The following is a 17,680-nucleotide window of genomic DNA, read 5'->3' as shown; positions in this document are numbered from 1 at the left end:
ACTGTGGCTTTAAAATGGAGCCTCGGTCTCAGCAGATGGAGAAAGCAGCAGCAGCAGCAGCAGGCTCAGTTCTGCAGCTATGCTATATTTGGTGCTTTTGCTACTCACTCTTTTTAAAGAGCCTGGAGTCTGGACTAAACCTGAGCGCTCTGTTTTGGAGGATGAGTAAACCCACACTAGCACGTTCACTCTAACTTTTGGCCTAGATGCTCAGCAGGGGTGGGTGGCTGGTAAAAATGTAACACGATCCGCAGACATTTTCTCCAAGAGAGCGGAATGATTTTAATGCTCCTTTTCTGCTGCTAGTTAGCATGTTCATGAATGAGCACAGCTCCAAAAGCAGCAGTGTCTGAACATTAAGAAATCTCTCACTATATGCTACAGTACTGAATTCTACTGAAAGGTAATTACGTATTGTAATATACTAAACTGTAAAAATAAGTATGTTATATAAAACAGGGCACATACTGTATAATATATATAGGGATTCTACCTCAAGCTACTTTACAGTCCTTATTCCATATGAGGCTTTTAAAAACGAAAATAAAAACAAATCATACACATAAAAATAAGTACATAGTATGTATGTTACCACGAAGGTACTCTCAATGTTTCTTTATGTTTTTTTTACATTTATTTTGTCCTACTATATAAAAATAATGTATGTTTGCCCACGTTAATCGTTTTTTCATGTTGGGATTTCTTTAAACTCAACCATATATCAACCATTTCAAGTATTTTTCTATTGTAAGAAGTTATTTTAAATGCTTTCATGAATGTCTATGTCAAAAGAAAGCACATTGTAGTTTTGCTACAATGTCTACATACATATATATAATAAAACGTAACCAATGATCACTAGTGTGTTTACGACCATTTTTTACTGTGATGCTAAGCAAAAAATTAATTTTGCGTTTTGTTTTAGTTAGTCAAATGGCAAAAAAAAAATATATACTTACATAATCAATTACACAATCAGATACATTATTAATAATATTAATTAATAAACTTTACATAGACAGGCTTGACAGTGCACTTCTTACTCTTTAAATTTATATCATAAAAAATGTTTGTCTATTCTACTTACAGACACTACTGTACAATAATATATATATATATATATATATATATATATATATATATATATATAAAATTACAGAACATTTTACATATTTAATGGCACACTTTTAGTGCTAATGCACAAAATGAGGTAAGAACAACAGACCTGCAAAATAATTCTATAAAATAAGCAAACATATGTGAATATATGAAATCGGAGTGAAGTAAAAACTGACAGCCTTCAGGCTATTCATACAGTGTGTTTAGGCCTACAGCTTAATGAAAGCTAAAGGTTGTCTGAAACCTTCAGCTTTGAACTTTCCAACTCCAGAGACGCAGGATGAGCTACTGATGGCTAGGAGCAGCACAATTACAGTCCTGCACTTCACTTACCATTATAAAAATCTATATTACAGCTACTTAAGTGCATTTCACACAGTTCCCATAAACCTTTCCTGCATATTGGGTACTGAGCAGGATTTCTATGGAAAATAAACTTTGCTTTTGGCCTCCTACCGAGTCCCAAACTGATCAGTTGTATTGAAACACACATTACTTTAGTTTGAGAAAGCTATTTTTCCCTCTAGACATGGGTGTGTAACACACTCCTGCTATGTGTCTCACTCTTAAATTACAGCTTTTCTAAAACCAAACTACGCCAGATACAGTTTTACAGGCAGCAGCTTCAAACTGAGAAAGAGGAGGAGTGATTTTACAGCATATCAGCATATCCTACCTAAATTAAGTGGCTTTATGACATCACAAAGATCGGATTAGATCAGCTGATACACAGTTGTTAAGCACTGTCTTCACAGAAGAACCCTTGAAGAACCTCTTTGTGTATATGACATTAGCATGTCTGTCTGCTTGCTGTCTGATTGGACGCAGCTGCTGGCAGTGAGACGGGCGTGCGACTGGAACGAGACACAATGAGCTCCCTCACCATTTTCCAAATGAAGGTCAGAGTCAGCCGTGACCTTTCACCTTTTTTACTCCCTCCCCCACAAAACACTCCAAACACTCCAAACATTGAGCATCATCCACACACACAAACACAGACACACTCCACAGACATAATCCTGCTTCCTCTCCCATGGTGTTTACACCTTTACAAACTTCCAATTCATTCCATATCAGTGTCTGTAAGCAGAACAGGATAGATTTTAGGATCTGTGTGATTAATACATACATATGTCTTTAAATCAAGTCAAGAGGCTTGTATAAATACACAGTGGAGCAAATCATGTTCCGCCAGGACCATGCAGCAACATAAAACAAACCAGGGATGTTTTAATGTTGCATCGCACAATAAAATCTGCCAAAAAAAAAAAAATCATAAAAAAGGTTTTTTTGCATTTTCTTCTTATTTACTGTATTTCCTTTTGTTTGTTTGCAATTTGTATGCATTCACTAAATATGCTACACTTTAGTAGTTTTGTGGAAGATTTCTGTTGCTACATTTTTTATTTTGCTACACTATTATTATTTTATACAAAATCTAAATCATGATACATTATAACTTACAAAATAGACAAACATTTATGTAGTTTTTATATAGTTTTATATAGTTTCTACTGAATGTATGAAACTGTTATATTTATACTAAATAAGACTTTAATGTTTATTTGTAGCAATTGTATATTCTTAAAATTAATTTAAAAAGAAAAATGTTTTTTTTTTTCATATCGCTAAGTATATCATTATCACAAATTTACCCTGAAATATTGTGATATCATTTTAGGTCCATACTGTTCACCCCTAGTACAAATAATACAATACATTAGAGTTGCATAATATATCTCAAATATAAACATATTACTATTTTATACAACTAAAAAATAACTATTAATAACTATTTTATTACCCCAAAAATACCATACCAAAATATTGTGCCTGTTACAGAGGTTAACACATTTGTGTTAAAAGGAGGAACTAGAATGTGCATGGGTCATTCGTGTAGAAATGATTTGGTTTCTGGAGAGATGACACTTAGCAAAATAAAGTTGCAGTTTTTGTTGTAGAAAATTTGTAATATAAAATAAGTGGCATGTGAAAATATAAATGTGCAAACATAAAACTACAATAAATGTGATAAATACAGCAGACATTCAATAATTGGGACAGTGCAGTGCAGACACAGTGCTTTCTGAATGTGTGTGGTGAAGATAAGATGCTCTTATCTTATGATCTGAATTTGATGTATAATATTTACATACATAACTAAAAAGTAGGTTATTTTATTCAAAATAACAACAACTTGCCTGACTTTTCTAAAGTAGTTCTTTACAAATAAAAACAAATAAAAAGCCATGTGCAAAATTGGCCTTTTGGTTAAATGGCATTCTGTAAGTATAAATAAGTCATAATCTGTTACATGACACTCCTTGCCTATTTTAATATCAAAATACTGTTTATTGGCTAAATTTCACATATTAGAAAATAAAGAGGAAATAAATCAAATGTAGCAAGAATAAATATTATTTGACATTTATTTCTATGTGCAAAACTGCAATGGGCAAAATACAATTTAATTTGCAAATTAATGTTCTATAACTTAACTGTATATCCAGCATAAAAACATAATGTGTATACACATATAAGTGTTGATATACACACAAATATACACAGTGCATTAATGCACAAATATACGCAATTTGCCTTCAAGCAGCAGCAGCTGGGACACAACGAGGAGTGGAACAAAGGCCGTGTGAGAGGGTGCAGGGGGTGACCCCGTGACCTAGGGGAGGTCATTGGGTAATGAAAAGCTGGGGGGTGATGTCTGGGAGCAAGACCCAGCCTATGCATTCCTGATGAGTGAGTGTGTGTGCACGTGTGTGTGTGTGTATGAGAGTGAGACAGTGTGATAAGATCACGGCTGGTGTGGTGTGTTGTGTCTGCGGTCTGGCTGCACCCACAGCACCGCCGCACCGCTTTACAGTACAAAAACCCGGCGAGCCAGTGGAGATGTGGGCTTCAGAGAAACAGACTGCATTCCTGAGAAACAACTCAAACACCACACACAACTGCTACAGACTGAACACACACCCCAGCACATGCTGCTGGAACATTCTCCTACATTCGCCTTGTGCTTTAAGCAGAGAGCGGCCTTCTATTATCAGCTTTAAAGCACCTGAAAATCTCACTTATTCACATTTCCTTTTACATCAAATAAAGGCATATTTGGTGTCTGAAGTTTGCTTTTTTTATTCTACTTTATTTATTCACCTTGAGCTCCATTTATAAAGTTTGTGTGTATGTTTTATACGTGAGGTTAGCATTCTATGGAATCACGGCTAAATTTCAAACTAAACTGTGATGTCACAAAACCAAAGCTTTATAAACCCTGAAGTGTGAACACAATAATATTAGCATTTTTTAACAACTCTATATTGTGATAAGTGTTATTTTGTCTTGGAATCAGTTTTATTTTGTATTAGGTTTGATATTTTCTGTGATTTAAGGGTATTTTTGGGATAATTTTTGGTATAATTGTTTTTATTTGCAGTTAAAATGTACGCACTAAAAATTAGATAGATAGACAGACAGACAGACAGACAGACAGATAAATACTTTATTTATCCTGAAGGAAATTTAGGAAATCTGCACTTTAGTACTGTGGTAGATTTATTTGTTACATTATTTTTATATTACATTACAGATTTTGATATATTATTTTTTTTTTCTCAAAATGTTATCGTTAAAAAATGTTTACAGAATAGGCCAAAAATGTACTATAGAGAGAGAAAGAGAGAGGAAGTGAAAGAAAGTGAATGAGAAAGTTTCATTTGCGAGCTGTGTTGATAACAATATACTGTACTGGCCTCTCAGACAGAATTCCTTATGTGGTTTCTGACTCTGTATGAGTCACTGTTATCTATTAAAATGAAAAAGCATGAGCTCTTCCTCATAATAGTGAGTCATGCAGTGTCAGAAACCACTAATCGAGTGTGTTAGTTAGGGATGTACTGATGTGGAAATTCTGGGCTGATGCCCACATCCGATATTACACGTACATTTCTGCCGATGCCGATATACGCATTTAAAACATAAATTTAAAACTAACAATAATAAATAAAAAGAGCTTAAATAAATGAATTTTTAAGTAGCATAGCCAGTGATGGCCACTTATAGCAGTGTGCCAGCGCTTGTTCTCTTCCAGCATACAGTAAATACGTCAGCAAGTATCGGTTTGAATTATCAGCAATTATCCGCCAATACCGATGATTCTAAAAAAGAAATCATTGGCCGATATGATATAATTCCGTTGTCATTGTGCATCCACAGAGTTAGTCTTCATTAAACGAGTACTTTAATTAATATCTATATGCTGCACTTGTATCTTCTGTTCGATTACCACAGACAATTACTTTATAATGCATAACCAATTCTTAATACCTAACAGCTAGTGTGCAATGATTTATCCATGCAGTTAGCACCATTCAAATTAGTGGGGGTCTAATGCGGATTTCCAAATTGGAAAGTCAGAAGAACCTCACAAACCCCAAGTAGTAAAAGCAGTAATATTAGTCAGATTATCATCACTTCTATCTGTCTCTGCCTTACACATTCATAGTTGTACACACAGAAGTTGTACTGTCCAACTTCTATATGTATTTTAGGATATATGTTAGGATGGTCCAAATACAGCATAAAGCAATGCTATTATCTGGTATAGCTACAAATGCTAAGCAGGAAAAAGTCCAACAATAATAACTTTAGACATAAATAGTGGGACATATTTTGAGAGGGGTCTGTGTGCAACAGGGGCTTCACAGTGCACATGCACTACGGAGCCCCAGAAATGCGCTCTCAAGCCCCAAGTTTTGTGGGTGGACTGATTGTTAGGTAAACCCATGAATATTAAATGTTTTAAGCTTTAGTGTCTATGTATTGTCTTACTGTTACGCTGTAGATAGCTAGTTAGCTTGATTAGCAGTTAGGTAATCTAGTTAGCCAACCTAACCAGTTAGCTTCTTGCTACTGTTATAACTGACATGTCGCAATTTAGCAATAAAATGTGCTTAATGCTAGCTAGCTAGCTACTCATAGAAGCTAAAACAATCTACCTATATCGTTGATACATTTACATTTAATAAGTAGTTAGCTACTTGGCTAAAGTGATATCAGCATTCAATTTACCCACATGTTCATACTGATCTCTTCTATGACTGAACACACCCAGTTTCATTGGCCACTGAAGGTTTGGGGCTTGAGAGTGCATTTCTGGGGCTTGGAGGTGCATGTGCACTGTGAAGCCCCTGTTGCACACAGACAGTCTTGCATATTTTAGTTAAATTTGCCAAATACACTGTTAAACAGCAGTCAAACTAGTTGTGATTATCTCTAAAGTCCTAGGCTAACTATATAGAGTTTAACACCATTTCCACTACCAACATCTGACATCTGAGGTAAACAGAATGCAGCAGAATCAAATGTGAGACACTAACATTTGTTGCATTGCAACTCAGTGTTATTATATATGAAGATGGTGTTGTGGACTTCTTTAAAGCAGCATCTCATCTCATATTCTCCAATATTCTACAAGATTTGGTAGCCATGTGGTTCTATAAACTAGTTAGCTCTGCCAGTATTTACTGATGCCCTAAGATACAGATCGTGCTTACAATCAAGAAAAGTAAACAGGAAAGGACAGTTCAGTAAAGTATTCAGGCAAATACATGGACACACATGAGCAAGTATACATATCTGGATGGATGGATGGGTGGGAGTGAAGTTTAAAGCAGAAGTAATCTGCTAGTGATCTAAAACTTGGAGTTTGGCTAATGTATGAAGGTGAGATTTTCCTGAACTATCGCATTAATATGAAGCCTCATTGTCAGCAAATGCAGAAAGTAGAAGCAGCAGCAGAGGCGGTTCTGTAGCTATGATATTTCTGGTGCTTTAGCTGATCACACGTTTTAATCATTCTACTGTAAAAAAACAAACACCCACCACCATGTTTAAAAGCAGAAAGAAATACCTGAGTTATATATTTGCAGTTTTAAAAGTAATGACTTCTTCTGAAATGTCACATTCAATAGAAAGTAAAACATCATCTTCATATGTAGAGGTGGGTAATCGAGGTCCAGAAAAGTAACAATTAATCTCTGGATTTCAAATCCAAATATGTGGATGGCTCTGCTGCAGCTTAGCTATACAGAGAGCCATCCAGCCAGTAGGAACCTGGGTGGGTGATTTTTTTTACTTTATACCAGGGTACAAGGCACACACTGTGTTCTGGTAATTTTTGAGCTTAAGGCACTTAGTTTTAAAAGATGAACAAAAAAAACAGGGTATCTGCAGGAAATTAATGAGGAAATTAAATTACATTTTTTTTAACCAAATTAAGAACACTTTCACAATTAAAAAAGTTAACAGTAAAGCCAGTAATTTCTTACTAGCAAAAAGCAAGAAATCATATGTACCTAAAATATGGAATTTTGAAATAGCTAAATGCAATGCGTGAAAATAAAGCCACTTCCTGGGATTTTTTTTAAGACCTAAGAGACGAATTTAAGAAATTTTACGACTTTTTAAGACTTTTTAATTATCTTCAGATACCCTATAAACCTAACTGTGAATCCAAACCTCATCAGTGTGAGCACTGAACCCACAATTATTCCTCAAACTCTTCATAAAGCATCAAAACCCGTTAGCTGTAGAGTTCAAATACTATGATGGATGAAGCACGAGCCACATCCTCCTGATACAAAAGCTGAACACACACAGACACATACGCACACAAACACACACAGACCTTGAGCTTCCAACCCCATTCATCATCACCCAGCGCCACTCGAGACACCATGAATACACACATGCATCTGCCGAGACATGGCTAGACGAGACCTGGACGAGACGGAGCCCCCACTCCCCCCCAGCACACACACACATCCCTCCTTCAGCCGTGGAAAAAAGCAGACCCACCAACACTCCCCAGAGGACTACAAATCTGCTCTCTGACAGACTCCCAGGGAGGAGGAGGAGGCACCGAATGTTGATTTGTAATTCTCAGACAGGCTCGCTTATACGGTTTCTGATGCTGTGTTGCCCCTTTCACACATGCACTTCGAGCCGGGCATTCACCGGTAATTAAACAGGAAGGCCTTCAGTGTGAAAACAAGCTGGAGTGGAAATCCTGGTAAAGTGGAGCCAGCAGTTTCCCTGCAGGTGAGACAGTACAATTCCCGGGAAATTAGCGAGAGGCTCATGTGTGAACAGAAGACGATACATTAGAGGGGAACACTGTCTCGAGGTCTAGACCAGAGCTAGTAACCTGGACTGTGAAACTGCTGCAATGCATGAGTTTAACAGTGCTGAGTTTAAAGTGGCTAATTAGAAAAAACACTGTGGATGTAGATTTAGTAGCTACAATACAAGTTCAAAAAGAAGCAGCAATGTTTGCCCTGCTTGTGAAGAGAAATTCACTAACTACGGCCAACAAAGTAGAAAGATAGAAAAGAATTGCATAGATTGATTTTGATTTCAAAAGAAATTTCGAACTGTTCTATAGGAAGGGACGCACTAATATTTGCTGTACTAACTGTGGGTTTATGCGGATACCAGATTTTGAGTGTGTGCTTTCTACACAAAACTGTCTATGTAAAAGTTTAAAGTAAATCCACCTATATCAGTAATACTAAGAAATTAATCATTTCATTGCTAGCACACAAAAAATCTTTGTAATCTCAATTTTAAACTTTTTGGCATAAATGAAGCTGGAAATTTTCATGACGAATGGAGCAACAGAATTGCCTCAAAAAATAATTTCCCTTCGGAATTAGAGGTGCGCAATATGACAACATTTTAATCACATTGTGATGCACAATAGAGCTGCACAATAAAAAAAAAACACTGGATTTTTTTTTCTTAGATTTATATGTTGTATTAACAGACAGTTCAATGTATACTGAATGTATATTGAATGTTAGTTCAATATACATTCAATATACATGTTAGTATCTATGTCTCAAGTTGCAAAAAAGTTGATTTTAACTGGCCTTATAAGATATAAGACTACTGATCATGTTCACACTGGAATGATAACACTAAAGCGATGTTTGGTTCTGCCATAAAATATAATATTAATATTAATATTTTTTGAGCACATTGTGGATACCTTTAAAGAATGCTTAAAGAGCACTGATCAACTGTATTTTATATTACGAAGAACATCAGAAGTTCTGTTTAATTGGATTAAATGAAGCATATTATGAATAGAAGTCAATGTATAAAGAATGGGATGTTATTTACATATAAGGTATTAAGAATATACTACTATTGAGTCATTTGGTCTGTGAGTCATATTGAAACAAATATCATATATTTTGAAAATGTCTGATAACTATATGATTTTAAAGCCATCTAAAGCTCAAATCCTAAATAAAATAATGAAATAATAAATAATTTCAACACACCTTTTTAAAATAAATTGATAAAAGTTATAAATCCCATGTGACATCATATAATGCAATCAGTTTAAAAACCAACTTAGACATACAGACCAAAAATATGTAGATTTTCATATTAACATTAACACTAAATTTACAAATGACATTATGTTGTGTCATTCTGTGAAACATTTATTTTATTTATATAAAGAAAAGCCAGATCTTTCATGTTTTAGTCATCTGGACATATGGATAGACATACAGAATGGAAATATAATTCAGTTTATACTTAATTATGTTATTATGCAAAACCACAGACAAATAGAAAGACCACATTTCTCCCACACAAATGAGGAAAAGTGCACCAGGGCCACCAAAACCCCCAACTAGAAGCCTAGAGTGGGCCACAAATCTGCCCCAGTGGGTCCCTGGGGGCCTCTGGAGGAGCCTGGAGTGGGGGACGGTGTGTATGTGTGATGATGTCGAGTTCAGACACAAAGAGCTGAACTAGGGCCAATGTCAAGGCTGGCTGACTCTGCAGCAGCACACACTCAGCTGCTGCTGTCAAAAGGCCAAAGGTCATACTCTCACCCTGGCCTGGGGGGAGGGGGTCTGCATGATCCCCCCCAAACACATAAACCTACATATACACAAAAACACGGGGCCTGGTACTCTCTTACAAAGCACACAGAGACATTGGGGAGCAAAAAAAAAAAGGCGAGGAGATAACAGATCCAAGGCTGTGATTATAGACTTATTTTAGGGTCAGTAAAGTTTTAAGGACACAATTTTGCCCCAAATAAGTGCGTCAACCAGGGTTCATACTAGAAGCGCACTGAATAATCTGATCTAATATGATAAAAAAAAGCATTAATGGTGTTTATTTTAACCAAATGTTTTATTTTATAACGAACAATAATGTAATTTTATAACAAATCACATATAGGTTTGTTTTTGTATATATATTTTATATTAAGCCATATTGTGCTAGGATGTAAAAAAAAACATTGTGTAAAAAAAAGTGTAAAAATGATGTAAAACTTGCACATAAAAAATGTCCGGTATTCAGCCTTCTACCTAAAATGTTTATTTCAGTGCATCACAAGATAATGCCATGCAATAAAACTGATCAGGAGGTCTTTCTAGGCATATTTTAACGGGTAGCGTTCATTCCTTTGTTTTTGCTGCTATACTACTGTGTTATAGCCTCATAAACACACACTATTCCCAGCCTACAAAGCAGTGAGGAGCATTCTCATAAGGCAAAAGAGCACTTTAGAGTCTGCAGGGAATAACTGTTCTACAGTAGAACATCAACAATTGTACTTTTTGCATTTCCACATGCGTTTCTAGTGTTCTGACTGTGTTTAACTTCTTAATCCATGCACATAGGCCTACACTGCAGTTTTTCACCTTCATATCTGTGCAGTTGTCTCGTTATTACCATTAGTTCAATAGACCCTACAATAGAACCCTGTGGGACTCCACCAAATATGCTACATTAAAAAGCTACCAAATAATACTAATAAAATAAAACTACTACTACTTCTAAACATTATTGATGCTCTGTAAACACAGTTGTTTGTCAGCTTTCTGTAATTTCTTTGGCTACTCTGCTGTGCTGTGATACCACGTTGTTCTGTCTCTGTGCGCTTCATCTTAATCCAATTCAATTCAATCCAATTCAAATGTATTTTCACAACAGGAACTGTCACAAAGCAACTTTACAGCATGCGCTACTTTCTATATATTTCAACACGTGAAATATGTCCTAAAATAAAATGTTCCATTACAATGAATTCTAGAGCTTTTCCTAGGGTGTGTGTGGGTGTGTGTGCTGCAGGTTCATTTCCATTCAGTAATGGTGTTAGGCTGTAAAATATGAATCTAGTTAGCCTGTGGATACACCCCCCTCCGAACCACAAAAACGACACAATACACACACTGGGGGTGAACTCAACCCAGAATTAGGAGGAGGGCTGACTGCTGACCTTTGCTGTGACCTCATCACACACACACACACACTGACAGACACACTGACACACACAGAGACCCCCATGGCTCATCCATTAGGTGCATTAGGTTATTGGACAGATGAATGTTATGGCCAGGCTGGGCCTGTAAACTCTGCTTTGATGGCCAGGAACTGAAGGATGACCTCGAGATGAAGAAGAGGACAAGGAAGATGATTCTCCACTGCAGCAAAAAAAAAAGAGAACAGCACTGAATCTACCTAGATTTTTTGATGCAAATAGAATCTATCCAATACATATATTTTATTTTAGAGTAAAACCTCAAAAATAGAAAATTAATATGAGAAGGGAAATAACTTATCAAATTTAAACAATTTTAAAACCTTTCTATTGGTAAATTCAAGCTGAAAATTTTGATACATTGTAAAAAATCAAAAGCAAATAAAAATTTTGGTGCCCGTAGCATGGAGAACAGATGCACAAATTTAGAGTTAGGTCAAATTAATATATTAAAGACGTTCAAGGTACCTAATGGCATTTTAACAGATGAAATACTGAAAGGCTTTTTTGCTGTATACACTTTACTATGTTTTTTTTGAGGTTTAGGAAGTTGGAACAGACACAAATGTCCCAGAAGAGCCTAACTAATAAGCATAAATGATTTTAGTAATTTAGTCCACTCACTATAACACTATATAACACTAACATCCACAAGGTACTCCGAAAAACTGATTATAATGAAAAAAAAAAAAATTTATCACTGTACTATTTAAGCATCCTTATATTTTCAACGTGTGTTGTATAAGTGGGCAATTATGACAATATGTTGTTGTTGTTGTTATTGTAATGAATTGCCTAAATAATTCCGAAACAGTGTTTCAAAGAAATTTAGCATTTAAAAAAATATATTTAGCAGGACAGAAATGCAGTAAACAAAAAGTAACTGCAGATTTCATTTGAACTTGCCATATAACTCATATATCTCAGAGCACACTGTATTGAGTACACTTCCGTATCAGTGCTGTGTGTGTAGATGGCGTTTCTGTAACAGTGTCATGAATGGGAATGAATAACACACACACACACACACACACACACACTCAGAACAGTGTGAATCACCTGACTTAGTTACCGACTGACCACTCACACAAGTTCACAAGTTATCCAGACAGACAGTAGCCCAAGCTTTATGCATCATTCAGGAAGCTATAATAATAATACAAGTTATGACTCATAAAATAGCAATCCCTAGAATGGATGAATGGATGGATGGATGAAAAGTTAGACAGACAGACAGACAGACAGGATAGGAAGGTAGGTAGGTAGATAGGTAGTCAGTCAAGTATTATGGATGATAGGTGGGTAAAGGAGTACACAGACAGACAGATTTTGCAAAATGCTAAACAATGTTATTGCATTTCTGGTATGGGTGCACTATTCATAACAATATTATCCCCTCTGTCATAAGTTTGTCTGCAATCTGACAGCGTTCATCGCCAACAGCAAGAATTAATGTCAGCAAATTCCCTGCTGCAGAAGGCAGTTTTATAAGAAAAGCTCCTGTGCTGTTTTTATAAGAGTGTGATGTAATTATGTTGCATCAAATAAACATGTAATTTCCCCCACATCTACACTTTTCTTCCTCTCTGCTTTGATTCAAGAGTTCACAGATACCGCAGATTTCAATTGTGAAATTTGTTTAGACATGTAATATAAATGTCTTCAGTAATTTACAATAGTTAACTAGGAAGCATATATCTAACTAAATAAGATAATATAAGATATATAAGATATATAAAAACGAGTGTTTTTAGTTCATGACAGTTATCCTAAAATTTGATAATCTCCTGTTTACAGTATCTCACAATATCACACCATAACCCCTGTTCCACTATATGTATTGTACAGACCAGTTAATAAACTGCCTTATTAACTGATATATTGGGCTCTGTATTAAAGATGGATGCAATATGCAGCCAATCACAGTGATTCTTACTGATTCTTGCATTTACAGATGAATCAAGGTTCTCATGCAGAACAAAAGTCACACTGCGGATCTACCAATGCTTTTTCATCGTAACTGCAGTATGAAACAATACAATTGCAATATTAGCGTGTTATCCGTATTGTGTACTACTAATACGCTTTGCCCACAGTAATAAAATGTTAATAAGCCAGGCCGGGCTTCTGTAAAAGGTGAAGCTCCAGTGTCTGCACAGCCAGTGGAAAATCAAAAAGGTGCCAAATTGATGCTGAGATCAGATATTGACGGGGCTGGTGTTTTTGTCCCCCGCGTATTTGTTACAAGCACAGGCTGCATAGCCGCAGCCGAGCCAAAACGCAGCCCAATATCCTGTTTCTACATTCTGCTGCCTGACTTTGGCTGCTGCCCCGTTGGAAATGGATTACGCCAGCCAGCCCTTGTGCACAAGAGTGTGTGTGTCTCTCTCAGTGTGCGAGTACTATGTGTGTGTGTGGTATTGAACAAGAACACAGACACACTTTTAAGCATTTTTACACCTCTATAGAACATTGCCGATGCTTCTTCGCCCAGAGTACAGATCCGTTAATAGCACAGTCCTGTTTTCACTCCAAAAAGCCGACCACTACACAGCCTTTATCAGATAAAGATTAGCACTTTAGCACTTTGGCCTGCTGAAGACTGAGGGAGTGTCGGGGTGAGCTAATGGGGCTAACACACATCCACACACACACACGTACTGACTGGAAAGCTGAAAAATATGGCTCTACACACTACTGACCACATGCATACACACCCTTCATATGGAACAACACTCACTCAGTGCTTAGGTTCAGTTATACACAGTAGGCCTCCAAAAAGTGTGTGTATGTGTGTGTGTACGCGCTGTCATTGGCACCCACTGCTAAGGAGCAGCACTGCAGTCCAATCTCTTTGCCAAGTTCACAAGTCTGCACACACAGTACCAAACACACCAGCCAGACTTACATTACACACACACACGCACGCACGCACGCACACACACACTGTTCTCACACACACACCAGACAGACAGTGACCACAAAGTCACTCACACACATACACTTACTCTCAGACGTGCTTGAGGACGCAGACAGGCGCATTCATTTGGTTCTCACACAGGAAAGGAAAAAATTATCCAGCATTTGTGCAAGGACAAGAAACACCACACCGTATGAGGCTTTAAAACTCAGCTCTACACTTTGTGCATGTGTTTGTACATATACATATAGATAAATACATATACAAAATGTGGGATGTCAAATTAATACTACTAACTCTTTGGCAGTTTGATTAAGGAATTTTTTTGTATTTTAAAATAAATGTTCTTATTTGTCTGGCAAATTATTTCCGCTGAATTGTATTTATTTTATGCAAATCTTGGATATATAGAATGCATTATTAAAATTGTGTCAGGTTGGACACAATGTTCAAGTGAGTTCTAGTAGAAATTTCTGTATTTTATTAACTATACATTACATGTCACAGAACATAAATACTGCAATATCAAGTATTATTTCCAGAATTGTGCATCCCTTTGAAAATCTCCAGTACATGTTCGTGTATATATGTATATCTTTTAAACAATACACAGAATAATCAAGAATATAATGAATGATAAAGGTCCTGTACTATTGTAATGCATCATTCACTGCACTGTATGTACTAAGCAAAACTGCAAAGGACAACTGAACTGCAATGCATCGTATCAAAAGCCCTCATGACACACAAGAAACACTGACCTTGTTTTTCTATATATCTTTTTTAAATCACTTCTAACTAAAACAAAAAACTGGAAAAAATTGAACTCTAACCAACTAAATAAGACAACTTTACAGCTCAAACAAGTAACACATAAAACAGGCCAATATCTAGGAAATACATACTACAGACTCTTTCACAGACTATGCATTTATCCCAACAGCAATCAGCAACTTCATAAGAATTAGAGTGATGTACCCATACTGTACGCACATACACATACATACTCCAAAAAAAAAGGTAAAAAAAAAAAAAAGTAAAGGCAACTATGTTTGAAGTACAAACTTCGAATGAGTCTACAGTTTATACTGTGTCAGTATTTAGCTTTTTGCTAGGATTTTTAATGCGGCGGATTGAATGGAAATATGTGGCATAATTAAATGCAGTTCATACAGCATGTTTAAGTCGAGCGAGGAGGGAGAAAAGAAGTCCCTCTTTACGTATTTCGTATTTAAAGGACACAGCCCAGAACTTCAAGGTAAGGACTTTAGGAGCCTCTAGGCTGGACAGGGCCGGTGAGACTAGTCCTAAAAAAGCTTAGTCTGCTATTACGTCCTTTTCTTCCTTTTCAGTCTGGGTGAAGAGGGTGGGAGTGAGGCTGTTTCTTTCTCTCTCTTTTTTTTCTTTCGCCCGCAGTGTGTGTTCATCTCAGCCAAATCTGCAAAGCAGACACCCAAAATTGGACACACAGCCAGCCAGGGCAGGGCAGTATGTGTCAGGTTTGACTGGAGAGGTGAGCAATGCTATGGAGTAAATTGGTGTAATGGGAAGTTGGATATATGTCAACATATGTACAAATATATAAATATATACATATACACACACTTATAAATGTAAGTGTAAGTGTGTGTGTGTGAGAGTATATAGTTAGTGTGTATGGTGTGTGCAACCCACACAGCACTAGCAAGCTTATTCCCCACTCATCCTGGCCTGCACAGCTTCTAACACTTCCCAAAAAAAACAGATACAGCCACAACATTTAATATCTCTATATAAATGCAAGCAAGTGTAAATAAAGGCATAGCTAGCTAGCCTACACACGCAGACACAAACTCACACATATATATACACACATACACACAGACATACACACACTCTCTCTCTAAGCTACAGTAGCTCAGCATTATCATCTGATGTTAAAACGAGAAGCACAAGCGAGCAAAATCCAAACCCAGGCCTCTCTCTGCTGCCTCTCCTCATATTATCACAGAAAAGAGTGAATTTAATGGAGGTTTGGCTAAATACGCCACATCCCGCTCTGAAAAAAAAAGATGTGGACAAAAACAGGTCCAAAAATGGACCCAAAAAAATACCACTCGGTCTAGCGCAGTGGATGCGGGCTCGCGGAGGACGGAGGAAATATTAACGGGAATATAATGTTAACTACAGCACGCGTGAGATCGAGAACAGCGAGCGCGAGAGCCCCGGTGAAGCACAGCTTTAGCTCTAGCTTATTTAGTTATATATATATATATATATATATATATATATATATATATATATATATATATATATATATATATAGACATTCCTCTTTAACAGGCGCTAAAAAGAGCGACAGGCGCGGACTTACATCTATCCATTCCCTGTGGCTGGGATGCGGTGCAGTTGCAGGAGCAAGTGACATTGGAGTTGGAGTAGCCGGAGGCGCCCGGGACCGTCCTGTTTTGCATCCGGCTTTGGGTGAGGGTTCGCCGTGGAAGAGGCGCCGCCAGCGCCGCTAAAGCAGCGGAGCTCCGCCTCTCGGCTCCATCACCAGTCCCTCACGGCCAGAACCCGCTCCGCATCCTCGCTTTCGGCTTTTACTCTTCTCCTCCGCTCCTTCCCCGTCCTCCTTCTCTTTTTCCTCTTCTTCTTCTTCTTGCTCTTGCTCTTTTTCTCGCTTCCCACCAGCGCCCCTCTCGCTTTCATTCAAAAGAATGGCTCACTAGTGGAAGGAGCTCATGCACGGTGGAGGGAGGGAGGAGGAGGAGAAGGGAGGGAAGGGGCGAGCGTTACAGCGCTAACCCAATCTCTCTCTCTCTCTCTCTCTCTCTCTCTCTCTCTCTCTGTCTCTCTCTCTCTCTATTCCGAAAAGGGGAGCACAGCCAGCCAGACAGGACGGGAGGGGGGAGGAGGGGGAGACAGACTAGTATAGTGACAAAATAGAGAGAGAGAGAGCAGAGGAGAGAGAGAGAGAGAGAGAGAGAGAGAGAGAGAGAGAGAGAGAGAGAGAGAGAGAGTACAGGGAGGTGCTATTGGAAACAGGGGGAGAAAGAGGAAAGAAGAAAACTTATGAAGGGAAAGAAAGTCAATGAATAAGAACGACAGAGAGAGAGAGACAGAAAAAGAGAAAGAGTCTGAAAGTAGAAAAATAAAAAAGATGAAAAAAATAAAATAAAAAAGGCAGAGAAATATAAAGAGACATACATAAAGATTAGGAAGAAAAGGGAAAGAAGAAGTGTATGTTTGGGGGAGAAAAGAGGGGGGTTAGAGGAGAGGGAGGGGTTGGTCTAGCC

General features: G+C 37.3%; 1 protein-coding gene across 1 annotated transcript in view; it reads right to left on the bottom strand.

Annotated features, from left to right (window-relative positions):
• The window catches only part of ldlrad4a (low density lipoprotein receptor class A domain containing 4a), a 43,244-nt gene extending 26,028 nt beyond the window's left edge, over positions 1–17,216 (bottom strand). Inside the window, 2 exon segments of the mRNA XM_007254679.4 lie at positions 16,756–16,939; positions 16,941–17,216. Coding sequence (XP_007254741.2) covers positions 16,756–16,939; positions 16,941–17,093 — 337 coding nt within the window. The 5' untranslated portion in view covers positions 17,094–17,216.
• Positions 17,217–17,680: the final 464 nt, after the last annotated feature.

This window comes from Astyanax mexicanus, chromosome 3 (genome assembly GCF_023375975.1).
Source record: "Astyanax mexicanus isolate ESR-SI-001 chromosome 3, AstMex3_surface, whole genome shotgun sequence".
NCBI classification, from domain to species: Eukaryota; Metazoa; Chordata; class Actinopteri; order Characiformes; family Acestrorhamphidae; genus Astyanax; species Astyanax mexicanus.
Note: the sequence above shows the minus strand (reverse complement) of the source record. Positions and strands in the feature narration are given on the sequence as shown.